Here is a 26,838-nt window from a genome sequence, read left to right on the forward strand (position 1 = left end):
CCTTGGAGTGATGGCAAAATTGTTTTCAGCCTAACAATTCCTTGTATTAAAAAACTCACAGTCTGACATAGCTTAGCCTATTTCTGCTTTTCCACCATCAGTGCAGTGAGGATACCTTGCATATAAATTGCAAGTGCTACCCAGTTTCTCCTTTTCTTGCTCATCTCTTCTTCACCACGTCCACCCACTTCTGGAATTTCTCCCACCCAACATTTCCTTAGGGATACAGAATACAGAGAAGGGAAAAGATGCAGGAAGGGTCCAAATGTAACCAGAGTTATATATTTTATTTGAGCCTCATCTCTTTAGAGAAGGGTAAACAGATGAAAGGAGGAAGTTAGGGATGGTTGTGGACAATATACCCCAGAGGTGTGGGGTATGCAAAGAGGGAAATCTTTCACTAGAATATCTGCTGAAGGTGAAATGAGGTAAGCCTACATAGGGAATTCGGAGATAATTCTTGGTGTTTAGTATTGTGATCTGGGAGTGAGATCCCAGTGCTGAGCAAGCAAGAGGCCCGCAGATGGAGGAGTCCCAAAACAAGTATTGTTAGTTTGTAACTAGTCTAGGTCTTCTGACCCAGTGAACCCATTTGGGTTAGGAGGATTTGCCCAGGGAATCTGACTCCTTATTCCCAGTTCATTTCCTAAGGATCTGCGGTTTTATTGCCCTTGGGTGAATATGAATTCTTAGGTAGATTCCTCCTCTCCAATGACTGTGTCCTAGGCTGATCCTGAGTTGGGGACCTGGGAGGCATAGACTGATAGAGAGGCCAGTACTGCTGCCGAGGATAAGTGTGAGCCTTTGGTCTGGGTTTGGACTTAGATTCAGGATCGAGCTCCAGTTCAGACTCTACCTCTGGTTCGGGCTCTAGCTCAGCCTCCATCTCACGATCCAGGTCTAGCTCTAGGTCCAGCCCAGGCTCTTGTTCTGACTCCAGTGGGGGCTCCATCTCCATGTCTAGCTCCGACTCCTCCTCTGTTATTGGTTCCTGAAACATGCTGTAGTCTGAATTTATGTTTTTGGAGACATCTGGAAGATGGTCTGACACTCCATTCTAAAATACACACAATTGGATGGGTTAAAATTTCCAATTAAATTTAACTTTTGAACAGTCAAGGAATTTCAGAATACAATAGGACTTATGATACATGAAATCATGAGTTCCTGGCAAAGTAGAAAATATTTCTGACTCACATCTGCTTTTCAACTTTGCACCTTCCAGTTCCTTGTTTACTCCCTATTCTTTAGGCTAAATTCTGATTTGTTTGGCTTTCCTAGCTAGCCTGGATTTCATGGTCAATCATTAAAGCAGCAGTGGTCTTGGCAGCAATCTGAAACATCTTGTCTTCTTGATCTTACTTGTCTTTCCAACCCCCAGTGTAATTTTGGTAGGGCATGTAAGGCCCTTTGTGACCTTGCCTCTTGCCATCTGCTTTAGCTTTACCCACATCTATAGTCTCCACCCTTTGTCTAGCCTTAAAGATAACCAAAGATGTCTGACTTCTGCTTACCTTTGCTCATGCTGCCCCCTGTGTCTGCCTTGTCCTTCTCCACCTTGTCCACATACACTTATTCACTGTTCCAAATTCAGATCAAAGATGACCAACCAGGATCAGAGCTTCCTTTGTGTTCTAACTATATACCTCACACACACCTCTATCACCGTGCCAATAATGTATTGCCTTATTTATTTACAAATCTGTATCCCCTATTAGACTCTAAGCTCCTTGAGGTAAGGCAGTTCCTGGTTTTTGATAACCCCAATACCAGGCACTGAGCCGGCCCTATAGCAGATGCCCCACAGGCTTGATGAATTAGTTTTGCAGAAGCATTCCATAGAATTAACAACTTTCACCTCAACTGAAACAATTTTTTCTCTTGCAACATATGACAGCTTTTGCTTTTCCTCTTTACTTCCTGACTGCTTCTTTCTGATCTATTTGTTATCTCCTCTACTTCTTTTGGACTTCTAAATGTTGGCAAGCCGCAGGGCTTGATCCTGGGACCTTTCCTTCTGCACCTATGCTCCTTCCATTAGGCAATTTCATTTAGGCCCATAATTTTCATTATTATATATGTGCCAATGACTTTTTGGTTATAACCCTTCCTCTGATCTGCTCGTTCATATACCCATTTCCATTCTGACATCTCCACTTGAACATTTAACAGGCATCTTGAATTTAATACATTCAAAGTAGAATTTGCTCCTCTCTTAAGTTCCCTAGTTTAGATGCCAGAAAAAATTTGGCATATTCAATACCAAGTCTTAATATAAGTCCTGATAAGGATGTTAGTAGACTAGAAAAATGCTTTTTAAAAACAGAGTAAATATAATGTCTATCTTAAGCCAACTGTTACCACTATCCTTAATAGAGATACATAGAAGTTTTTCTCATAAAATTCAGGAGTAAGACAAGACAGCTCATTATTACTTACGTTGTTCTAGGAGATCTAGCTATTGCCATAATATATGATACTGAAATAAGAATTTTGACAATTGGAAAATAAGGTATTTATATTATTTGTAGAAAATATTTTTCTATCTAGAAAACTCAAGAGAATTAACAATGAGACCTCTAATAAAAGGTCTAATAAAAGGATACACAAAAGTGGCCAAATAATTTTATACAAGTGAATAGTTTCCTATAGGCTAGCAATTGCCTGGTAGAAAATATATTGAAAAAGAATGTTCATTTAAAAAAATCAGTAAAAGTATAAAACAAGGTTTAAAGTACTTAGAATTTGTCTGCATAAAGAAAATCACAAAACCTTACTCTGAATGCAACATTTAAAAAGACTGAATAAATGTGAAGACAGTCCATGTTCCTAGATAGGAAAAACAAACACTGTAAAGGTATCAACTGTCAAGTTATTTCATATTTTTAACGCAATTCTAATGAGAATTCTAATGGGATTCTCTTTGCGGGGAGGATGGGGTGCTGATAAAAGATTTAAAGTCTGGAAGACTAAATTGGTGAGAATGACTTAGCAGATTTTGAAATAGAGCACTGGTGACACATGACTTCTTAAGCAAATGCTAAATGTATTACAAAGCTGTATTGAAGCTATACTCAACAATGAAAACACTAAGCTGGAAATAGACTTTAGTTTTCATAAGAATATTTTATAAAAATAGCATTTCTAATCAGTGGAGGAATGACAGCTTATCCAATGGATGAGTTAGCTCAGAATGGTTAGCTGTACAGAAAAAAAAAAAGATTACTCTTTAACACCACACTGAAATGCATTCTAACTAGATTAAAGAGTATAACATATAAACACTTAAAACATAAAAATCTAGAAGAAAATATAAACGATTAATTTACTTCCTAAGTGAGATGATGTCCTAAATAAAAGGCAAATGGAAAATAAGGTTAATATAAGAAAGACAATGTAATATGTAAGGCAAATCTGCCAAGTATATTATAATTATAAAATAGAGAAAATTCCACTTATAGTAAAGGCAGAATACATAATTCAGACCTCCTACTGAGGACAGCCACAAGAGCTGGATAAAATATTTTAAAACTTCTGCTTGAAGAAACTACAAAGCTAACAAACATCATGAAGAACTACCAGGCCAAGATTTGGAAGAGGTGAAAATCAACAGAGGTGAGTCTGGCATTTGGGACAGTTTTGTAGAAGGTTTTTGATGATCTTGAAGTGACACATATATATGGAGCAGTACTTTTGACAACTTTAAGGGCTTAAGAGTTGCCAAAGTTGCTTTCCAAGGTCTGCTGAAGGAGGGGCTGTGGCATGCCTTCCCGCAGAGAGGTTGGGCTGTGGGTCATCTGGAAGGCCTAGAACACCTCAAGTCCTAAAATCAGATCAGTTATCCTGGATTGCTAGTGCCTCCAGGTACTTAGCAAAACAAATTCTTTCCAGAAGAAAATTATCATCCTGGGCCTCAAATTATTTTTACAAACACTTTCTAAATATAATGTCTGGCACAAACCCAAAGATTACCATGCACACTGGACTTTGATAGTGAAAGATGGACATTGAATCTCTAAGGTAGTAGTTCTCAAAGTGTGGTTTCTGTACCAGTAGTATTAGTGCTTGTTAGAAGTGGAAACTCTCAAGCTCTACCCCAGACCCAATGAATCAGAAATTCAGAGGATGTGGAGCACAGGGGTCCTGTAGTCTGTTTTAACAGCCTATTTTGGTGATTCTGATGCATACTAAAGTTTGAAAGCCACAGGAGATCTCCACGCATAAGCAGGACAACCTCTTGTCAGAAATGTTAAGAGAATTAATGCTCCAGATGGGGATGAACCTAAGAAACTCCAAGGTTTCTTCCAACTGAAAGGTTTTGTGACTCTATGATTTTATAGATGGGAGTGGGGTATAGAGCAGAACAGAAAAAATATGTCCATTGAGGAAAAAGTTGTTCAGGATAAGCAGAGGCACATAACCTGTGAGATTTCTCAATAATTAAGGGAAATACATTACTTTAAAAAGAAAATGGGGCACCTGGCTGACTGTAGAGGATGTGACTCTTGATATCTGGGTCATGAATTCAAGCCCCACACTAGGCAGAGAGCTTACTTAAAAGGAAAGAGAGGAAAAAAAGGCCATGTTTTACAAGTTTGGATCTCTTTTACTTTGTAAAGTGTTCAAAAAAGCGACTTCTGGGTGGTTCAGTCATTAAGTGTCTTCCTTCAGCTCAGGTCATGATCCCAGGGTCCTGGGATTGAATCCTGCATTGGGCTCCCTGCTCGGCAGAAAGCCTGCTTCTCCCTCTCCCACTCCCCCTGCTTGTGTTCCCTCTCTCGCTGTATCTCTGTCAAATAAATAAATAAATGAAATCTTAAAAAAAAAATAAATAAAAATACTGAAATAGGCCCAGGTCTTTACTTAGTATTAATAAATGGCTAAAAATTCTGGCTTATAGATCATTCTCCTTTGTGTTTGTCAGGTTGAGTAAATCTTATGTTACTACCAATGTAAATGAGAGCCAAAGTGTTAGACTGGCAGGTCTTTACCTCTGCTAGTTCATCATTCTATTATTCATCCCAAGGGTGGTGTAGGGATGGATTCTAAAGCTATCGCTAGGGGAGATATTTAAAATATTTCATTTAAATCTTTAAATAAAAATAAAAATATTTAAATATTTAAAATATTCAGTAACTGGAATGGCCCTGGCACTAACCAAGCTTGCTATAAAGGGATCCTTGAGACCTCTGCTGGTTGGGTAAAACTCTTCAGCTGGGAAAGGGTCTTGAACGGAGCCCAGATGCCACAGCAGTGGGGGGAACTTGGGACTCAGTTCCAGTGTTATTTACCAACTGTTAAGGGAGCCCTTCAATGTCCCAAAGTCTGGCACAGCCATACTCAAAAACCTTTCCTGGCCATTGTTCATCTCGACTTAATCGGGTGTCTCCCACTGCTCACCCCCCACCGCGACGCCTCACGTCATCCAACCTTGTCTGTTTCTGAGTAGGTTTCCTGTATCACAGTCTCAGATTCGTCCACGCTTAACTCGGATGACTCTGGAAACTTCCTTGACAGGGCAAACAGCACAGCGTCATGGAGAGTGAGGAACAGCTGAGCCTTCGTGATGCCAGCGTCAAAGAAATCATTCTTCTCAAATGCCCTGACCACAGAAGCTACAAACCAAACCCGAACACACAGGGTCAGACACCTGGGGAGGAGCGCGCCCAGGGTGCAAACAGCCCTCTCACAGAGTGGATACTCACAGTGACATCCTGAAATGAGTACCAAAATGTTTGCGTTTTGGAAAGCATTGCACATCTGTGGGGAAAGAGGGAGAGGAAAGCAGCGTTAGTGATCTTCACGCTCACGAGGAAAGGGCTTTCGGATTAGCTAAGTTTTAATACCCCTTTGGTCATTCACTTGTCTGGAGTATTTTTACCTCTTCTTTCCAGTTCAGCTCTCTAAACATTTGATGAGTGGACTTCCATATGCCAGGAAATGTCTAAAGTGTTAGAAATACAGAAGAGAATCACACGTTCTCATGTGGGGCAGGGACTGAGAGGGATGTCGCCTATGAGCTCAGGTGGGAAACAGTTCACACCAAGAGATGGTGCTCCTGAGGACAGTGCTAAGACAGACACAGGTACGGGTGTGATGGGAACATACCGGACAGTCCTGAGGAACAGCCAGGTCTTGGTATTATTGTTTAGTGTATGCATGGGACCCCTTCTTCCTGGAATTTGCTGAGCAGAGGATGAAAAAAACAAAAATGTGCCAAGAGATGGTTAAGTGACATAGTAGAGAATGGAATTCAGGAATCCTGAACCTTGTATTCGGAACTCCTCTGCACAGCCCTTCAGTGCAACCGAAGACGGAAAAGCCCCAAAGGTAAGACACTGAGTATAACTGAATCTGAAAATTGGGTGGAGACAAGAATGTCTTGGATGGGGGAGCCCTTAACATTAACTTCTTCTGAGCCTCTCATTTTATAGATGAGGAAGTGAAGACCCAGTGTAATTTACTAAACTACCTTGGGTCAGATGGATGGAGAACAGTAGCACAGCCAGGATACAGGACACAACCACGGACAGCCAACCAGAGTTCTTTCAGCTCCCAGAAGTTTCCTGTTGCCTCAAGACACAAGAGGAACTGGAATCCCGTAAGAGAGAATCAGAGTTCTTTAGGAATAAGAAAATTTTATAGGATCAGGGTATAAAAGAAGGAAAGTCAACTGAAGGGGTAGATCTCAAGGGAAAAAAAAAAGTGGGCACAGTCAGACCCGGGAAATGAGTGTTTGGGTTGTTTGCACACGAGCCATCACCAACGGGAGCAAGAATGAGACAGGGCTGCAATGGACATAAGGTGGCCAAAAAGCAGATATTGTACTTATAAGACATTAGCAATAAAGCTGATATGGCTAGTTATGGGTCTAAACATTGCATAAGGAGAGGAACCACAACTGTCAGAGAAACCAGAGGAGGAGGAGAGAAGCCAGGACTCAGGGACACAGTTTCTGAAGGAAAAGTCTCCCTGCCCTCTTTACCCAAAGATGCAGGCAAGGTGGAACGAACTGGGGAGATCCTGTAGGTCCTGGACCAGGCAGCCCCAGGCTTGTCATGTCCTCTTACCACATCCTCACATCTGAGCATCTTTGACAATGTCCACTGCAGAGCTGCAATATTGCAGAAGATTCTCAGTGTGTTTTTTTTTTTTTTTTTCTGTAGCATTTAGACCTGTTCTTGAAAAGGTCTGCAGTGAACTCCAAGGATATCCTAAGAGGGACTGGGTGTGTAGCACAGATGGCCACCTCAGTGGTATTAAAATTACCCACTTTTAAGTTTTGAGAAAGAATATGCCATGCTTAGAGAACCAATCCCAGTTCAATTGAGTGGTTCATTTTCTTTTTAATCTGATTGACCAACACCCCCCCCCGCCTTTTTTTTTTTTTTTAACATGTTATTTATTTGTCAGAAAGAGCGATAACATAAGCAGAGAGAGTGGCAGGCAGAGGGAGAGGGAAAGGGAGAAGCAGGCTCTCCGCTGAGCAGGGAGTCTGGTGCGGGGCTCAATCCCGGGACCCTGGGATCATGACCTGAGCCGAAGGCCAACGCTTAGCCTACTGAGCCACCCAGGCACCCCTTACTCTGGTTTACCTTAAATTGTCTTTAGTGGCCAAGTTTCTAGTGGTCCCAGAGGCACATAGCAGCCGATCAGTGGCTGATGGTGTTCAGTCAGGATGCGGGCAGGCACAGCTAGGAGGGGATCCTGGCTCTTGTGAAAGCCTCCTCAGTACTTACCTGTCTTAATGACACCGAAGCCTGTGGATCCACAAAATGGACCATGGAGAAATCCAGGATAATGGTGTGGATACTGGTTAGAAGAGAGCTATCTGAGAAGGGGAGGAATGATCTGTTCCTCCCCTGCTTTTCAGCAATGCCAGGCAGTGGCATTGAGCTGTTTCTAGAGGGGTTATTAGAAAGCCAGGCTTGGTCCACATCCTCATAGTTTTGTCCGGGGTTTCTGTAGGAGGTGGAAGATTGGACGTAAGGCACTTGTTCATCAGACATGGATTGGCTCATGTGCATGCTGTCAAAACGCGAGCAGCGGATCAGGTTAATGGAGGAAGAGTCTTGGTCCTGTTTACTTTCAAATCGTTCCGTGTAGACAACCTGAGACAACAGAATAAGGGGAGGACCATGAAGAGGCTCAGAGAAGGGCGACCCCTATGCCATTCTGTCTACGGACCAACCGCCCTCTCTCGCAGGAAAGCTCACTGTGGACCAGGAGCTTGGATTTCACTTGGGATACCTCATTGTCCCTTTGAGCTCACACCTAAAACTACATGCACCATCATCATTTCCCTCCCAGTTTCCTTCAGTGCACCAGTGATGATTTTATTGTCCTGTGAGCCAGACTTAAAATCATTTTTGCTTTATTCCTTCCCCTCCTCCCTGGGTTCTAATTTGTCTCCAGCACCTCCTAACATATTGTCTGAGGTGTTTCTTCCATTGGTCCCTTTCTCAATGCCTCCATCTTTCCCCAGATTTCCTTAAGAAGATAGAGGTTACTTGAACGGGGCTGTCTTTAACTTTTGCTCCTTTCATCCTAATAGGCTTGGAGTGCCTGCCATAGCTTAAGGACAGTACCAAGCACTGGGAATACAATATTGTGCAAGGTGTGGAATGCCCTGCTCCGCAGTCACAGGCACCAGGTTCTGCCTGAGGAGAGGGCATGCGCCCATTCAAAGGATAAACGACAACACAGGTAGACAAGAACTATAAGGTACATGGAAAAATTTTTTAAAAAGTTAACTTGCTAGAGTGGTATAGTTGGGGTGATGTTTCTTCGAGGAAAAAACTGCACAAAATAGTATGTGTTGTATAGCAAAAAAAAAAAAAAAAGATGTGGATGGCTAATAAATTATAGTTCAATGAAGATGGGTGTTTCTCAAGAGTTGAGAGTTACTGAGGCCAGGCTTTTGGGGGAACAGCGGAAGACGGGCTCAGTGGTGGGGAGATGCAGGTGAACCTTTCACCTCTAGGTGGAAGGAGACCTCTGGGAGCCTCCCTCACTCTCCTTCATCCACTCTACATACTCTTGTCCCTTAAGGACTTTCAAGATCCACTCACACCGTTGCCTGCCTGAATTTCCCAGGCCTATTACTCGGAGGACCCCATACGTATTTCCACCCTAGGGTCCTTGTCCAACCTTATCCACAGGCTGGGAGTCCTCTTTTTCCCCACCTGATCTAAATTCAAATTTCTCTCTCCTGCCTAGCTCAAGTCCATTGCTACCAGGACGTTTGCCTGACTTTTTGAGATCACGCTGATCTCTCTATACCTGATGTCTTATAGTTGTTAAAATCGAAAAACACAATTCAGAACATGACAGTATACTGTATGGAATGGTTGACTGTCTTACTTTATCAATTTTTCCTTAAACATTTTATTTATTTGAGAAAGCACATGCGTGTGTGTGCGCACACGCTACAGAAAGAGAGAGAGAGAGAGAGAGAAATCACAAGCTGGGGGTGGGCAGAGAAGCAGACTCCCTACTGAGCAGGAAGCCCAACATGGGAGTCAATTCTGGAACACTGGGGCTCAATCCTAGGACTCTGGGATCATGACCCAAGCCAAAGGCAGATGCATAACCAACGGAGCCACCCAAGAGTCCTCTACTTCATCGATTTTAAGATGCACCACTACTTTATATGTCAAGAAAAGAAAAACTAGTCACTGCAAATTAAATTGTGACATGCCATCAATTACACAATGAATCCAAATTTCAGAGAAGTGAAAAGAACATATATCTTAGGATGGATAATATACAGTAAAAGCCTTGTTTGTCACATTAATAGAGAGCCATCTACCTAGCGTGACTTAAAATTTCATGTGTTGGGCCCCTGACTGGCTCAGTTAGTAGAACATGTAACTCTTGATCTCAAGGTTGTGAGTTCAAGCCCCACATTGGGTGTAGAAATAACTTAAAAGTAAGATCGCTAAAATAAAGTAAAATTCCATGAATTGCTCCAAAATAATTCTGTGATTTTGAGGGGCTAAACATGGGTGGGAATACAGATGAAACAAAACTGACTATGAGTTGATAAATCTTGAAGAGGATGGTGGGTATATTGAGGCTCATTATACTTGTCTCTACTTTTGTTTATGTTCAAAATTTTCATGAAAAAAAAAAATTTCTAAAAAAGAACAACGTGGATGAACCTTGACAACATTACTCTGAGTGAAGTAAGCCAGTGACAGAAAGACAAATCCTGTATGATTCCACTTAATGAGGAATCTGCAATAGTCAAATTCATAGAGACAGACAGTAGAATAGGGGTAGCCAGGGGCTGGGAGGAGGAGGAAATGGGGAGCTTTTGTATAATGGGGACAGAGTTGCAGTTCTGCAAGATGAAACAAAATCTGCAGATAAGGGCACCTGGGTGGCTCAGTTGGTTTGGCGTCTGCCTTCAGCTCAGGTCATGATCCTGGAGTCCAGGGATCAAGTCCCACATCGGGCTCCCTGCTCAGTGGGGAGGCTGCTTCTCCCTCTGCTTCTGCCCCTCCCGCTGCTTATGCTCTCTCTATCTCTTTGTCAAATACATAAATAAGTAAAATATATTTTAAAAAATCTGTTGATAAAAGGTAGGGATGGTTGCAGAACAAAGTGAATATATTTAATACTATTGAACTCTACACTTCAAAATCAGGAGACCCTGGCACATCCTTGGGAACCCCAGCCACCACGACTCTGCTGCCCTAGTGGGAATTAGAAACAATCTTTTTTTTTTTTTTTTTTTTTAAGAGGGGGGATGAGGAGCAGAGGGAGAAGGAAAAAGAGAATCCCATGTAGGCACCATGCCCAGTACAGAGTCCAACTCAGGGCTTGATCCCACAACCCCAAGATCATGACCTGAGCCAAAGGCAAGAATCGGATGCTTAACCAACTGAGCCACGCAGGCACCTCTTAGAAAACAACTTCTAAGTCACTTGTTTTCAGACATCTAAAGCCAGGCAGGTGAAAGTCAGGGAAACAGGTACAATTAAGGTCTTACTATCAATTTCAATACGCAGAGTGCACTCCCTGTGCAGGGACTCAGCCATCTCCTCCTTCTTACTTAGGTCAAGATCTAAATCTCAAAAGGGGACCTGTGTCTTCATTTCTGAGTAGAAATCTTTGACTTCCAATTACCCCAGAGCCCATCTCAGAGCCGAAATCCCTGAGGGGGTTTCAATTTTCTTTCCTTAGTTCTTCTTTTTAAAGGACTAGTGCACGTCTTTATAAAACGTGGGAGATGTTGTGCAGAAAGGAAGAGGGGCTTCTAACCCTGGGTGATGGCTCCACTTCATCACAGTTGCAGAAACAATGACAAATCTTTTCTTCCTGTGAGCCTTCTTCACTTCGATTAAACAGACGGAACACTTCTTCTTCTTTAAGCGGCACCCTTACCATTTCAACCTGAGAGAAGTAAGAGACGTTGAGGTCAGATGGTGAGTGGGCAAAGAGAGGGGCCCCTGGGGGTGGTGGGGAGAGCCGGTGGAGAAAGGCAGGGGAGGCGGCCATCACCTCTTTCAGCAGCTTGTGCTTTAGGTCATTAACGTTGACAAAAGTGATGGAGTTACAGCACTGGAAGATTTTCACTCCAGGAATGTTTGTGACCTGCGAGACAAATGTCAAATGGAGGGCGATTTCTCTGCTCTTTTATGGAGGAAGAAAAAAAAATCTCTAGAACCCCCTGGAGAATCTGTATTCTTCTTTATGGGAGGCCGGAATTAGCAAGTTCTTTCCTCCCATTTTCACCCCCTGCTCTTCCTGCTTTCTTCTTCCCCCTCCCTTTGCTCCTTTCTTTTTCTTGGCCTCCCTCTCGCTAGAGGACGTGACCCTTAGCTGGCTATTGTACTCTAAGGATCTACCTGCTTATGTCACCCGCCTCTGCCTTTTTGCCTCCCTCTCCCCGCCTTGGGAGATGCGTATCTCTAGAACAGCCAACGACAGCAAAGGGATTTTGTAGAAAAACTAAGCAGCAGGACTGGTCTAGTCCATCCTTTGGGCAAAGGAGTGGGATTGATTTGGAGTCTTACCTCCCGATAGTCATTGAAGTTTCTATATATGTTGGTGTTAGGGATCTGACCCAGGAGGAGGATCTTAGTTCTGAAAGGAAATGTATTTGCTTTTAGATCGAAGTTGCCTTACCTCACCATGGCCAACCTCCTGGTACCTGAGACAAAGTACCTGTGTGACTGAACAGTGACGATGAAGAAGGCAAAACCTACTGAAACAAGTAGCCCAACATCCAGTCCCAGGAAAATGGCAGATATAAATGTCACCAACCAAATAACCTTATGGAAGAGGGGAAGAAGGAAAAAGGAAGACCATGACAATAAGCAGAACTGAGAAAACCACCAGCTCTATCTCTCAAGCCCCCTTCCTCCACCCCCTCCTGACACCTAGAACTTAAGAGCACAAATTCCACAGCCTTATGGACTGACACCATCACAAAGGTTGGGTTCCAAGACTGTCTAGCGATTCTTGTAGGCATCCTTGGTCATTTCTCTCTTCAATTCTCTCTTGAAACCTCATGTGAAAAATAGGGATAACAATATCTACTTTATAGGCTCTGTTAAGATTAGAAATCCTGGTCCCAAAGCAACCCAGAATACTCACCAAATGAACAGTAATTGCTATTTTAATACCTACCATGGTTATGGTGAGCCTTTAAAAACATGTCAAGCTCTTACCCTAACACCTTCTCCATCACTCTCAGCAGGCAACCTGACTCATCTTCACAGAGTGGATAGGCTCAAACTCCCTTAAATATTTCCTTCCCCCTTCACTTGCCACTTGTTAGTATCCATGCTTAACTTTCCCTCATTCTCTTCACTTCCGTTGGAAGTTCTATCCCTCCTCCAAGGACAAGAAGTGGTATCTGTGTGCTGGACCACATCCTCTCTTAGATCCTCTGAGACCTGGATCCCAAAACTATCCCCTTTCATATCTCTTTGCCTCTATTGGGTCTTTCTCCTCTCATGATATTATATTCGCCATCTTTATTTTTTGCTGTTTTCCCTTTATGTCCTCAGTAGTGTGCTTTAGAAGGAGAGAAGGTGCTCCAATGTTTAGTCTGCCTGGCAAGACACTGCCTTCTCTTAGTAAGATTTGTGCCTCCTATCCTGGAATGTGTTCACACTAACCGGATTAAAAATCATACAACTGTGTCATGGATGACAAATCCTTTTTACTAGATTCGCATCTAACTCTAGCCACTTAATTTCTTTTTATTAATTTTGTGTCATTTTGGAATAAAGTCTCAGTATTTCCATGCACCAATAACCTTGACTACCCCCCCCTTTTAAAGCTAGAGTCTTAGTTATCAAAGAATTGCTAGTGTCCTTCACCTTGATCTCTTTTGCTTGTTCCCTCTTTCCAACCTACCCCTCTGTTCTTCCCTATCTCAGCCAGTGTATTTATACTCACACAGTCATATTGATTCTGCCTCCATAGACTGGGTAGGTTGTAAATGGTTTCAAGGTAGGGTAGGATGTTGCTCAGAATAATACCAGCCAGGATAGCCTATGGGGAAAAGGGAAACCCTGATTAATTTTCCCTTCAGAGGTAGAATTCCCAGTTCTTCACCAAAAACAAACAAACAAACAAACAAACTTTTTTGACCCACAAAAAAGTCAGCCATGCTGCTCAGAAATGTTAAAAATCCTCAGGGTTTCAAGGCAGAATCTAACGTACTTTAAGAAACATTTTCTTGTTTTCATCAGTCCCTGCGATAGCTTATCATTTCTTAGCCATTTCCTAGCCATCTCCTCTATATGCTCTGCTTGGGAATTAGAACTGATCCTATCACCAGGAATGGCTGGGTCTAAGCTCGCTCTGGTTTTCTGAGATTACTCAGTGACCAGTGGACTCAATAAGTCAGCAGAGGAGGGATAGGCAAAGATGAAATAAGCAGAAATCACTTCTTTTCCATCTTCATCTTCTTTCCAGTCAAGAATCTCTAAATGTGGAGCACCTGGGTGACTCAGTAGGTTAAAGCCTCTGCCTTCGGCTCAGGTCGTGATCCCAGGCTCCTGGGATCAAGCCCCACATCAGACTCTCTGCTTGACAGGGAGCCTGCTTCCCCATCTCTCTCTCTGCCTGCCTCTCTGCCTACTTGTGATCTCTGTCTGTCAAATAAATAAACAAATAATTTATTTAAATAAATGAAAAGATGTTTAATTTTTTAAAATTAAAAAATCTTTTTAAAAAGATTTAAAAAATATTTTTAAAAATGTTGCCATTCTGAATATTAAGGTAAAACATACTCATGTATAAAAAAAGAAGTAGACTTACATATAGTTTCCATCATCCAAGAGATAACCATGGAACATTTTGGTATGTGCTATATATTTTTTCCACATAAAATTGGAATATTGAACATACTATTGTGTATCATATTTTTAAAAATATTGTGTTGGTCCCTTGCTAACTGGTTGAGATCCTAGCCAGGATGCTCCACCAACTACTCCAATAAATATTTTATAACAAGCTATCCATAATCTATCCCCAAGGAAGGGCTCATTCATAGTTTAATGCTCATAGAGCCCCATTATTACAGCGGTTTAGATATTCTACTGATCAGTTGGTGTTCACATCTTCTCAACCAGAAACATCCTATCCAGATGCTATAAAAATAATGTGAGCCAAAAGAAAGGCATGCTCTGTTTCTAATGTATGTATAATAAAGGAGGGCCCTTGGTGAATTCCAACAGATTTTTATTTGTTTGCAGTTTTAAAGAATTCTGATTCTTCTAGCTATACAGAAAAGAGAGAGAGAGAAGAAAATCCCTATTCAAAGTGCATTAGTGAGCGGCTCTCCTAAAATAGACTCTAAGAGTTAATGCACCTTGCTATAGAAGCTACATTCTGTAGATGACTTCTGCTGGGAATCAGAGGACAGCTTGTGTGATAAATACAAGCTTAATCCCACCTTCCATGTATATAGATTCTGGGGCTGAGTTCCAAGATCTCTGAATCACAACAGCAGAAGGCAGCAGGAGCCTTGAGGTAGTCCCCCTCTCCTGAAACCTGATACTTACCAGGTGGGATGGAGGTGTTCAAAAGCATGGGGATAATATTTGCAACCACTCCAGCTTGTAAGCAAGCTGCTCCCCCCAGTCATGAAACTTCTTCTCACCTCCCTTAATACTATCTAAACATGGCGAAAGGGAACGTTAAAGAAATTTACAAGGAAATTGTGGTTACTGAGCATTGGTCTGTATTGTAACTGAGAACAAATTAATGACAGCCAATCATTAATGCCCCTGGCATTTCTAAATGCAGGGTGATCAGTCCCTCGCAAAGGGAAGAAATGGCAAGTATATGGAGGTGTCCCAGCTGAACAGGGTTACAACCCAACTTTCAGAACCTGCTGTCTAGTGTAAACTTATCACAAGGCAGAACGGCAGTAATAGGGGGATTGAGTTCATATGAATGCAGAACAAGGCCTTCTGGAAACAGCTTAGGAAAACAGATGGCATGAATACACAATGAGTTTCCAAGCCTGAGTCGGTGAGGGGCGTTCTGGCATCTGAAGTCTATTTTGGTCATCTTTAACTAAATCCTTACTTATAAAACTTACTTTATAGCTTAAGCAAGAAAAAGAAGATTAATGAGAATGAGAAGAGTGACAATAATACCTAATACCTCTTGTGCACTTACGATTAGCTCAATGCTGTTCTCTCTATATTACAAACATTACTTGATTTAATTCCCAATCTTGTGAGGCGGATGCTATTATTTTAAAGGGAAGGGATGTGAGCTAGGACAGGGCCACCCCTGGGGACAAGGTGAATGCCCTGCCAAGACACAATCTGGAGATCTGATCTTTCCCCGCTTGGTTATTTATCAGTTCTACTTACATTTGGCATTTCATGGAAAAAGTGTCCCACCTTCACCATCAGGAGCAGCATCACACCTGCGCCTACCAGAGATGCAAACTGAGGAGACAGAGCCAGTTGGAGAGAGACCATCAGGAATGTATTGGTCCCTGTCTGCAATTGAGGCCTTCTGCTTGGTGAGAAGCGTGCTGTTTTTTTCTTTAAAGGAGTTGAGTGTAACCATCCAGCCTAAGTGCATTTTTTGTTGAGCTGACATTTTCAGGTCTTGTTAAAGCACTAAGCATACACTAGGTACTCAAGAAATACTTGTCAAAATGAATGCATGAATACTTTCTGAAAAGTGCTAAATTGTCTTGGCTATTTGAATCTTTATTGCCCTAGCTTTGTGCTGTGAAATCTGGAGTCTTCTAAGGTCGGGTTTTCATTCCCTCCCAAATTTAACTCCTCCTGAAACATTCTAGAAAAGCCCTAGTAGACCCATTACTGTCCACCCTAAAATCCCAACCCCTCCATTTTCCCATATCAGTAAATACCTCCCTCCTCACTCTCCTGCTTGGAGCTTAGGTAGCTTCCTATCAAACAGCGTTAGAAATGCTCCATCTTAAAAATGCAATGATAATCATTTCTGATGTTCCTCAGTTTTTCTCTGCTTCATTACCATAAAAAAAAGTTACAAATGTGAGTCAGGGCAGCAGAGAGCAGCTCTGGGTCTTTTGCTAGCTGTGTGACTCTGGGCTCAGTGTCGCTTGGTAAGCAGGGGTTCTGACTGGCAACTACAGATAGCAAACTGAGCCACAGAGTTTCCTCTAGAGTCTCATGGCTCTCTGAACAGAGTCTTGGACTCAGTATGTCCTCCATAGCTAAATCTCCATCATTTAAGCCTCTAAGAACAAAAATGGATACAAAACAGTAGAATCTCCCACTGTGTTGGGGGATCTGTGTGGGGGAAGATAAAACAAACCACTGATCAGAACTATGGCCCAAACAAGCAAGATCTGAGGGAGTCCCTCAAAGCTAACCCATTAAGTGACAGATGAGCAACGATGCTCGAATTTTTCTCTTTGTTTCTTAGGAGTGGAAAGAAAGAAAGAAAGAAAGAAAGAAAGAAAGAAAGAAAAACCTTCTTACTGGATTCCTTCTCTCTGCTCACTGCTATTTACTTATAAATGCATCACTAAAAGTAAAAGCAAGGAAATCAATTTCCTGCTTCCTTCTTTCCACAATGGTAGGGTTGAAAGGAGATTGAGGAAAACGGACCATTACAACTGAAACTCAGGGAGTTCTACGGACACACATGTTATACCCTGTGGTACTGAAACAGGTAACTGAGAACATGAGCTTCTCCAACCAATGTACACATCAGCCTGTTGCTGGATCTAGTGTAGTAAGGGTCTCGCATCGGGTGGTCTTCGTTGGCACTGCAGAAAAACTACTTTGATCAGCACAGGAAAGTACATCAGCACTTTTCCTTTCTACCACTTCTTTTTTCTTGCTGTTTGGTTTGTTTTTGGTTTTGTTTGCCTCTGTGTTTTGTTTTTTTGGCATTCCTGGGTAGGCTTGACCTACCTCCCACTTCTTTTCTCCAAGTTCTTCTGATTGAAGGAAACAAAGATAGGCAGATGCTTTAAAAAAAAGCTGCATAAAACCTAGATTTAAATGAGTACAAATCTGACACTGAATCCCACAAAATTTGCTGCTGAGAGAGGGGTGGGAGGCCTGCCAATAATTGTGTCTCCCTGGGCTGCACACGCAAAGGAGAAGACTTTGGGATCAGAAGGCCATCCTTGGTGGCATCGTGCCTTAGGAGGATGCTTGATGGCTCTCTGAATCTCAGACTCAGTGTCTGAACAGGGTCTAAAGACAGCAAGCATGTAGAACTTTACATCTCATTCATATTTTGCTATTCTGCTCCCATTTTCCATCTCTTTTCCAGGTTTTCTTGAACAAAAACTGCCTCTGCTGACTCTGCCTTCTCTTCGGGAATTCAAGGCACAGTGAGTTCCCACAAGCCACAGCCACTATCCACATGCAGACCCTCAGACACCAGACACCAACTACTCTATACACAGTGGGTTCCATGAAGTCGACGAGCACATTGCCAAGTACTGGCCCAGGCCCTGGGAACTTGGGGTAGAGCTACAATTTTTGAATTTCCTAAGTGACAGGGGCTATGATAAGCACAATTACCATCGAATTTAATTCTCCTAACTGAAAAGTTATCTCTAGCCCAATTTTACAGATGAGGACTGCAGCCTCAAAAAGCAAAAGTAACTTGCCCAAGGTCACCCATGTAGGAACTACTGAGTCAGGTTCCAATCTATCTGACTGGCTGATTCCAAGATCTAGGCTCCCTCCAGCTGGCCCATTTGCTTCCTGTAAGAAGAATACAACACGTTTCTTTCTTTTATGTCTCTTTCTTTAATAATAATAATTTTTTTAAAGCAGTTCTGAGAGCCTTGGGACATGACTAGAAGACCAGTCCTTGGAAAGCAGGGAACAAGGAAAGGAGCCCAATCACGGAGAACATGGAAATCCAGTGGTTAGAATCTTAGAATGAGGGGAGCCGGACGATGGATTGGGGGACAGTCCAACTGACCACAGGTCTGGGGCTCTTTATATTCCCTCTGCCCTGGCCTGCCAACACTGAAATCCAAGCCTTGGCTGGATGAGCCAATATGTTTTGCTGTAACCAGGGAAGATAAGTGGGTTCTAGACAAGGGAAGTTAAAGTGAAAATTAGATTAAAAAAAAAAAAAAAGTGGCCTTTGGTGGCACAGGTCTGAGAGGTACAGAGCCTGCCCCCTAGCTTCTCCTCCCAGAATTCTGAGGAACTTGGAAGAAATGAAGGTGTTCCCAGGCAGAGTGACTCAAAAATCCCGAGAGAGGAGGGATAGAGAGAACACCCCACTGCTGTGGGATGAAGATGGCTGAATGAATCTCCAAGGCCTTTGCTTGTCCAGATCAGAAACTCAGAGTGGAGGCTGGGGATCCCAGTGCCTCCACAGCCAGGGGCCAACTAACATTCTCTGGTCAAACCAGTGATTTCCTGGGCAAATTAGGGTCTCAGGGAAGGGTTGACCAGCATCCCTAGGAAAATGCCTGTCTGTGAAGCATCACTATGCCACAGGGAGAGTCATTGGTAGGGGAAGGAGAACAATGCAGCAGCAGCAGCAGCAGCAAATAGATGAGAGCCCCAGGCTGCCTCTGAATTGGGTACTTTTTCCGACAGGCTAAATGCTACTCAAGCTGAACGGAAGCCTTTCTTTCCTCCTAGCTATACATATCCTAACCTACCTTCCTTTCCTTTTCTTTTTCTCTCTCTCTTTCTTCCTTCCTTCCTTTCTTTTTTAAGATTTTATTTATTTATTTGAGAGAGAGAAAGAGAGAGAGAGAGACCAAATAGGGGGAGGGACAAAAGGAGAGGGAGAGAATCTCAAGCCGACTCCTCACTGAGCACGGAGCCCAACACAGGCCTCAATCCCAAGACCCCGGGATCATGACCAGAGCTGAAGACAGCTTCTTAACTGACTGAGCCACCCAGGCACCCCAGTCCTAACCTTCTTTCAATAATCTACAGAAGTCCACTTCTTCCATCCCTCTCTTTCTTGTATTTATAGATTTATGGCACTTTTTATTTTGTTTTTTCTTTTTTAAATTCTTTTTTATTATGTTATGTTAGTCACCATACAGTGCATTATTAGTTTTGGATGCAGTGTTCCGTGATTCACTGTTTGTGTATAACATCCAGGGCTCCATGCAATACGTGCCCTCCTTAATACCCATCAGTGGGCTCATCCATCCTCCCCCCAAAACCCTCAGTTTGTTTCTCGGATTTCTCCGATTTCCCCCCCTTCACTTTTCCCTTCCTTTTCCTAATGTCCTCCATTCTATTCCTTATGTCCCACAAGTAAGTGAAACCATATGATAATTGACTTTCTCTGCTTGACTTACTTCACTCAACATATTTATATGACTTATTCCGCACTTAATGTTACTTGCCCTGCGATTTGGTTTTTCCAACTGTGTGCGTTGTTTCTCCCCACATGTATCTTACACTTACCTACTGAAGATACAAGGCATGTTGTTAAAAGTTAGTGGAGACTAATGTCTGGGATGGCCTTTTCCTCTTCTTACCATGAAATCCCCTCCTTTGACTTGAGTGTTTGTACACATGTGCAGAGAACATCCTTCTTTTTTAGAGCCCACCTTCCTTCTTTCTGCCCAACAGTGGTGGAAAAGAGCTACACCTTTCAGGCCAGAGTGTCTGGCAGAACGTGAAGTGACATGATATGGTCTTACTCTAGACTCAAGCTCTCGACCCTGCTAATTTTTATTGCCTTTGACCTTATACTTCACCTATATCTACCCAGGGTCGGGGACACTTTATCCTCCCCCATTAAAGTGTAGTGTCCATTCTTTGACACTTAAGTTTCTACCACGTGTTTGAGACCTAAGTTCATTGTTGACCTCTGTCACTGTTTCTCTGCTCTCTGAACCCTGACCCATTCTCTGGGCTTACTCCAGTTTCGATTCTGATAGTTCTCTGACATTTCATCATGCTGCAGAGCTGAGCTGGGACACCTCCCATGCGGTAGAGCTAGAATTTCTATCTAGTCAGTTCAGAACTTATGAACATTGGACTTACAAAATCTCATGCCTGCAGTTAGACAAAGAGCTGGCCTTTAACGTCTTCTCTACCATCATTCTCCCCTTCGTTCTCCCCTCTGACCCACACATTTAGTTTACTAATTCAGCATACCTGAAGAGAATCTGACCCAGATGATTTGTATTCCAAGGCAGACCGGTCATAAATTCTCGAGGCTCATCTAGACAAAGGCCTTATTCTCTATCATGAGAGCCTCTTGCCATGTGCCTTGGGGAAACTAGGAAAGTTTCTAGTTCTGCAGCTAGTATGGGGAGAGGTGTATTATTTGCTTTCCCAGATGAGGACTGGGCATATATCTTTCCATGGAAAACAATGTTAAGAGGGGATGGTTAGTTTACCTGAAATATTATTCTTTGGGGGATGTTACACGAAAAAATGGGTCTTTATGGACTAATACATAGAAACCTCTCATATAGAAAAATATTTCTACAGAAAATGACTTACAAATTCGACATTGGCAATAATTTTTAAGACAAAAGTCCAAGCAAAAATTTAGGCAAGCATGAAATCCAAGTTGCTCCAAGAGACCTTCCCTAACAAACATAATACCAAAGCAGCAGTATGAGGCACCTGGTTGGCTCAGTTGGTTAAGTGTCTGCCTTTGGCTCAGGTCTTGATCTCGAGGTCCTGGGATTGAGCCCCCCCTTGATCTTCCTTCTCGGTAGGAAGTCCACTTCTCCCTTTCTCTCTGCCCCATCCACCCTGCTCATGTTCTCTCTCTCCAATAAATAAATAAAATCTTAAAATAAAGCAGCAACAAAATTAAATGAATAAAATACTCCTCTATGAATATACATATGAGTAGTATAAATATGTTCATATTAAATTCTATTCCAACATACCTGCTGTCTTCCTCCAGTCTTATCTTGGATAATCGTCCTGATTATAGCACCAGTAAACACACAAGATCTGAAAAATGAGCTGATGACATTGCAAAGACCAATGGCTATTAAATCCTGTAAAGAAATGGCAAACATATTTGGCCCACTGTTTGTGGAAGAAGGCAGCATTGAGTTTGAACTCAAGGTATACTGTCTATTTCTTATGTTTGACGATAAGATTGTTTCCATTATTTTAGACAACACTGAAATATTCTTAGAAAAAACAAAAGGATGGAAAATCTGATTCCTGGACTAACTTGAATCTTCATTTTAGCTAGCCATCCTAAGAAAAGCACTTTTTCAAAGTAAGAAATGAATTTTTTGTCTTATTATTCCCTTTCACGTGATTACTGGGACATAGAATGGCAGAGGGAAACATAGTACTATTTTTCCTCCCTCCCTTTTATACTACCTCAAAATCAAAGTGGGATACCTCTTGCTTTCACATCTCTCTTTGGAGTTCTAGGAAAAGAGCCAAATTTAGAATAGTGGGGAAACTAAACAAACAAACAAAGAAGGACTGTTTCTGGGAGAGTAGTGTAATTATGTTAGAAGCCTGGTTTTGATATTCCCTACCATTTCTTATTGTGTCTTAGTATGTGCTTGACTCCTCAGGACTTTGGAAAGAAAGACAAAATTAAGAGAGGAATTCTGCTAGCTTAACAACACGATGCCATATGTTATCTTCTTGCCTCCCTACACCATAGCTGTTCTGGGGGAATAACACTCGTGTTAATTTAAGTGACTTCAAAGTTAAGTATGCCACACTCCTCAAAAATCCTTGGGTAATTATAATTCAAATTACAGTCTCACTGACTCTCTGGTTACAAAGAATGCAGCCTTCATATTAGCAGGAGACTCAGATTGGAGAACAAAGACATAAGGTCAGAGGATATAAGAGAAAGGCCTGTCATCTCACCTGGTTGGAATTCACATAGTAGTTATGGTAACTGGCAATCTTCTTGCCCAGAAATATGAGGAGAGAGGAGCTCACTAAAGCTAAGGAGAAGGCTTCTAAAATAAGTTCAGGAAGAATCTTCAAATCTGGTGTCACAGGAAACATGAAGCTGGAATAAAATGGTGGAATCATTCCTAGATAGTAGGAACAACTTATTGGTCCCTCCCCCACTCCAGACTTATCATGTGGGGCAATTGGCATAACCCTTAAAAAAAAAATAACAATAAGAGATAAGAAGAACAACTGAGGCAGCAGCCTACCAAAACCCCCAAGCAAACCCAGCCAGGTTATAAAAGCCGTTGTGAGAACATGCTCTGCTATCTTCCAGGTCAACATTTTTGCCACATAGCAACAGCAACACACAGGACAGGGAAGCAACAAAGATTGGGAGATGCTGTTGGGAGACCATACAAGTGGATAAATGCTGTTGGGAGACCATACAAGTGGATAAACAACAGGCAGATACCACGTCTGTGATGAGTTACAGCTAAAAAGCTCAATGAATTCTATTCTACTCATGCTCAAATCTTTCAGGGTATAACTTAAATCACTGTCCTTTGTACCAATTACTTCCAATTCTAACCACACCATCCATTCTGCATTTTTCTCCCCCCAATTTTTTTGACTTGGTAAATATGCATAACATGAAATCAACCATCTTACCCATGTTTAAGTGTACCAATGGCGGTAAATACATTCATAACGTGCGACCATCTCCATCATCCACACCCAACACTCACCTTGTAAAACTGAAACTGTTTTACCAGTTTTAACCAGTAACTCTCCATTTCCCCCCTCCCTCCCTCAGCCCTGGCAACCACCTTTCTCCTTTCTGTCTTGATGATTTGGACTATTCTCAGCACCCCATTAAAGTGGAGTCATACAGTGTTTGTCTTTTTGTGACTGGCTTAGTCCACTCAACATAGTGACCTCGAGGTCCTGCTGAAGGCAGATGCTTAACTGACTGAGCCACCCAGGTGCCCTCAAACTAGTAATTCTTTTAAATGTATTGGTCTCTTAAAATTATGTAAAAAATAAAAAGTGGAATTACAAACCATTGTTAAAATCATTAGTTTTTATAATTTCCCAATATTTACCTTTATTAAGATCCTTATTTCTTTATACAGCTTTAAGCTACTGTCTCATGTCCTTTCATTTCACCCTGCAAAACTCCCTTGAGCATATCTTGCATGGAGTTCAAGTGGTAATAAACTCCTTCAGCTTTTGTTTATCTGAGAATTCTTTAATTTCTCCTTCACTTTTGAGGGAAAATTTTGCAGGATATAGGATTCTTGGTTGACAGTTTTCTTTTTCTTTTAGCACTTTGAGTATGTTAGCCCACTGCATTCTCACCTCCAAAGTTTCTGATGAAAAATCTGTTCATTACTTTATTGATAAGCCCTTGTGTATGTATGATGAGTCACTTCTCTTTTTGTTTTCAAAATTCTCTTTGCCTTTTTTTTTTTTTTAAGATTTTATTTGTTTGACAGAGATCACAAGTATGCAGAGAGGCAGGCAGAGAGGTGGGGGGAAGCAGGCTCCCCACTGAGCAGAGAGCCTGATGTGGGGCTTGATTCCAGGACCCTGAGATCATGACCTGAGCTGAAGTCAGAGGCTTAACCCACTGAGCCACCCAGGCGCCCCTCTCTTTGTCTTTTGAAGTTTGATTCTGAATCTAGATACAGGTGTCTTGGAGTTTCTCTAACTAGGAATTTGTTAGATTTAGACATTTACATTCATGTCTTCCATCAAATTTGGGAAGTTTTCAGCCATTTTTTTTCTTCAAATATTGTTCCCTATCTCTTTCTTTTTCTCATCTCCTTCTGAGACTCCCATGAAGTGTATGTTGTTTTACTTGATGGTGTCCCAAAGGTCTTTACAACTCTGTTCATTTTTCTCTGATCTTTGTTCCTTCTGTTCCTCAGACTCAATAATTTCCAATATCTTCAAGTTTACCAAGTCCTTCTTCTGACTGCTCAAATCTGTTTTTGAATCCCTCTAGTGAATTTTCTTTACTGTTATTGTACTTCTTAGCCCCGTAACTTCTTTTTGGTTTCTTTTTAAGTTTTCTGTGTCTTTATTGATATTTCCATTTTTTAAAAAATAGTTTGCATTTTAAAGATATTATGTATTTGACAGAGAGAAATCACAAGTAGATGGAGAGGCAGGCAGAGAGAGAGAGGGAAGCAGGCTCCCTGCTGAGCAGAGAGCTCGATGCGGGACTCGATCCCAGGACTCTGAGATCATGACCTGAGCCGAAGGCAGCGGCTCAACCCACTGAGCCACCCAGGCGCCCCGATATTTCCATTTTGCTCATACATCGTTTTCATGACTTTCTCCACATTTTCCTTTAGTTCTTTAAGTATTTTTAAGGCAAGTGTTTAAAGTCTTATGTTCATAGATCTGCCGTCAGGCCTTTTTCAGGACAGCTGTTGTTCTTGTTTCTTTTTTCTTTTGAACAAACCATACTTCCTTTATCTGCCTTCAGATTTTTGTGGAATATTGTGTATTTGAATCTAATAATGTGATAACCTGGAAATCAGATTCTCCTCATTCCCAGAGTTTGCTGTTATTTGTAATTGTTCTGTTGTTGTTATTGTTGTAGGCTGTTTTTATGCTGAGGATAAGCTTGATGTATAAACTTAAGGTTTTCTCAGGGTTTTTCTGAGCCTGTACCTTTCTCTGGGCATGTATAGTTATGTTCTAATTTTTCTTATATATACAGTTTTTTAAAAATCTCCTAATCTTTAATGTATGTCTTCCAAAAGGGGAAAAAAGAGAAAAATGAAGAAAAAAAGGGGCACTACTACCTCTTTAAATCCCTTGGAAGTCACTTTTACCAGAGGGGGAAGGACTTGCAACAAAGGGAACCGAGGTGCAACAACAATGGCTATTCACCTTTTTGTTTGCACCTCTGTGGTCAGAAGTAGCAATCAGCAATCGGAGGAAAGATCCTCAATATTTGGAGGACAGGGTCTTCTTTGCCATTGCTTCCTCCCTCAAGTTGTGTGCAAGTTGCTTCAGGTATTCCACTGCCTGACATAAGGCTAGATGTGGGGGATGGTAGCTGTCACTGTGCTAAGAGCTGAAATTTCCTGAAATTAATTGCAATTTACCACCCATGCCTTCCCCTAGAGGTTACAAGGCTTCAAAAGGCTATAGAGTTCCAGAATAGTTATATCAGACAGATTCTGCTAGTGCAATTTTTGTCAAGGTGGGGAGAGAGATTCCTGGTGCTTTTTATTCCAACATGTCCCCAAATCCTCTTTCAACTCCTGTTGATTTGATGTCACCAGATTGTTGAGACTTGTCCATCTTGCTGGTAGTCACTGTCATCTAATTCTATTAAGTCAATATATATATATAATTTCTTCTAAGCTCACATCATATAAAATATTGCCAGTCTCATATTACCACAAGTAGAACTTCTTCCCAGGTATATCTCTCACCATATTGTTAACCAGGAAACTCTCCTTAAGACAAACTTTTTTCTTTGTCAGTATTACTATCAGATTGCTGATCAGAGAATTAAAGATTATCTTGCTTCTTATAAGAATAGATGCTTGTCTGTTTGTGAATGGGTTTAGAAATTTCACTCTGTTATCCAGAGTATCTAAGACAGGTTCTGTGTGGTCAATTTTAGGCTGACTTCTTAGGAGTCGGAGACTGTCCCTTCAGGGGCATGTATCATTGAGTAACACACATAAATATTTGGTAATTTATTTTTAATGTGGAGAATTTCCCAATATTTGCAAAAGAAGAAAGGATGGTATAGTGAGCTCTTATGTACCCATCACTCACTTTCAACACTTAACAATTTATAATCAGTCTTATTTCATTTGTACTCCTACCCACTGCCTATTCCAAGATTATTTTGAAGCAAATACCAGGCATTCTATAGTTTTAATTGTAAACATTTTAGTGTGCCTATTTGAAAGATATACATAGGAAGATTAATACCAACTTATCAATATAATCAAATATACAATTAATGTTCAAACTTTCCCAAGTGTCTTATAAATATATATTTAACATTTGTTTCAATTAGAACCCAAATAAGATCCATATGTTACAATTGGTTGTTATGTCTCTTAAATCTCTTTTAATCTATAGGTTCTTGCTCCATATTTTTGTTTTTCCTCCCTGCAACAAAAGCTGTTGTTGTTGTTGTTAAAGAACCTGGACTCTGGTCCTTTTCCCAAAAGATTTTGCTGATTGCATCTCTGAATTAACATTTAACATATTCCTCTTTTGTATTTCTTATAAATTGGTAGTTAGCCTTTCGGGTTTGGTCAGATATGGACTAATTTTGGGAGGCAAAAATATTTCATAGGTGGTAGTGTGTAATTCTGTCAGAAGGCATAAAATGTCTTTTTAAAAAAACTATAATTAAGAGTGGCTCAGTGGGTTAAAGCCTCTGTTTTCGGCTCAGGTCATGGTCCCAGGGTCCTGGGATGGAGCCCCGCATCAGGTTCTCTGCTCAGCAGGGAGCCTGCTTCCCTCT

General features: G+C 41.6%; 1 protein-coding gene across 10 annotated transcripts in view; it reads right to left on the reverse strand.

The window, feature by feature from the left end:
* Positions 1 to 235: 235 nt before the first annotated feature.
* Positions 236 to 26,838, reverse strand: part of SLC26A8 (solute carrier family 26 member 8) — a 77,276-nt gene continuing 50,673 nt past the window's right edge. For 6 of the 10 annotated variants that reach the window (XM_013044812.2, XM_013044806.2, XM_013044809.2 and 3 more), the window contains 12 exons: positions 22,296 to 22,443; positions 21,338 to 21,451; positions 15,852 to 15,929; positions 13,417 to 13,512; positions 12,175 to 12,281; positions 12,024 to 12,093; positions 11,509 to 11,601; positions 11,269 to 11,400; positions 7,740 to 8,111; positions 5,706 to 5,760; positions 5,431 to 5,615; positions 240 to 1,057 (listed from right to left, as the gene is read on the reverse strand). In XM_013044812.2, coding sequence (XP_012900266.1) covers positions 647 to 1,057; positions 5,431 to 5,615; positions 5,706 to 5,760; positions 7,740 to 8,111; positions 11,269 to 11,400; positions 11,509 to 11,601; positions 12,024 to 12,093; positions 12,175 to 12,281; positions 13,417 to 13,512; positions 15,852 to 15,929; positions 21,338 to 21,451; positions 22,296 to 22,443 — 1,861 coding nt within the window. In that variant the 3' untranslated portion in view covers positions 240 to 646. Of the gene's footprint in view, positions 1,058 to 5,430; positions 5,616 to 5,705; positions 5,761 to 7,739; positions 8,112 to 11,268; positions 11,401 to 11,508; positions 11,602 to 12,023; positions 12,094 to 12,174; positions 12,282 to 13,416; positions 13,513 to 15,851; positions 15,930 to 21,337; positions 21,452 to 22,295; positions 22,444 to 26,838 lie in introns of all 10 variants that reach the window. The other 4 variants (XM_013044811.2, XM_013044801.2, XM_013044802.2 and 1 more) reach the window with 3 other exon arrangements.

The sequence above is a fragment of the Mustela putorius genome, unplaced genomic scaffold (assembly GCF_011764305.1).
Source record: "Mustela putorius furo isolate JIRA1106 unplaced genomic scaffold, ASM1176430v1.1 tig00000135_pilon_pilon_pilon, whole genome shotgun sequence".
Taxonomy (NCBI): Eukaryota; Metazoa; Chordata; class Mammalia; order Carnivora; family Mustelidae; genus Mustela; species Mustela putorius.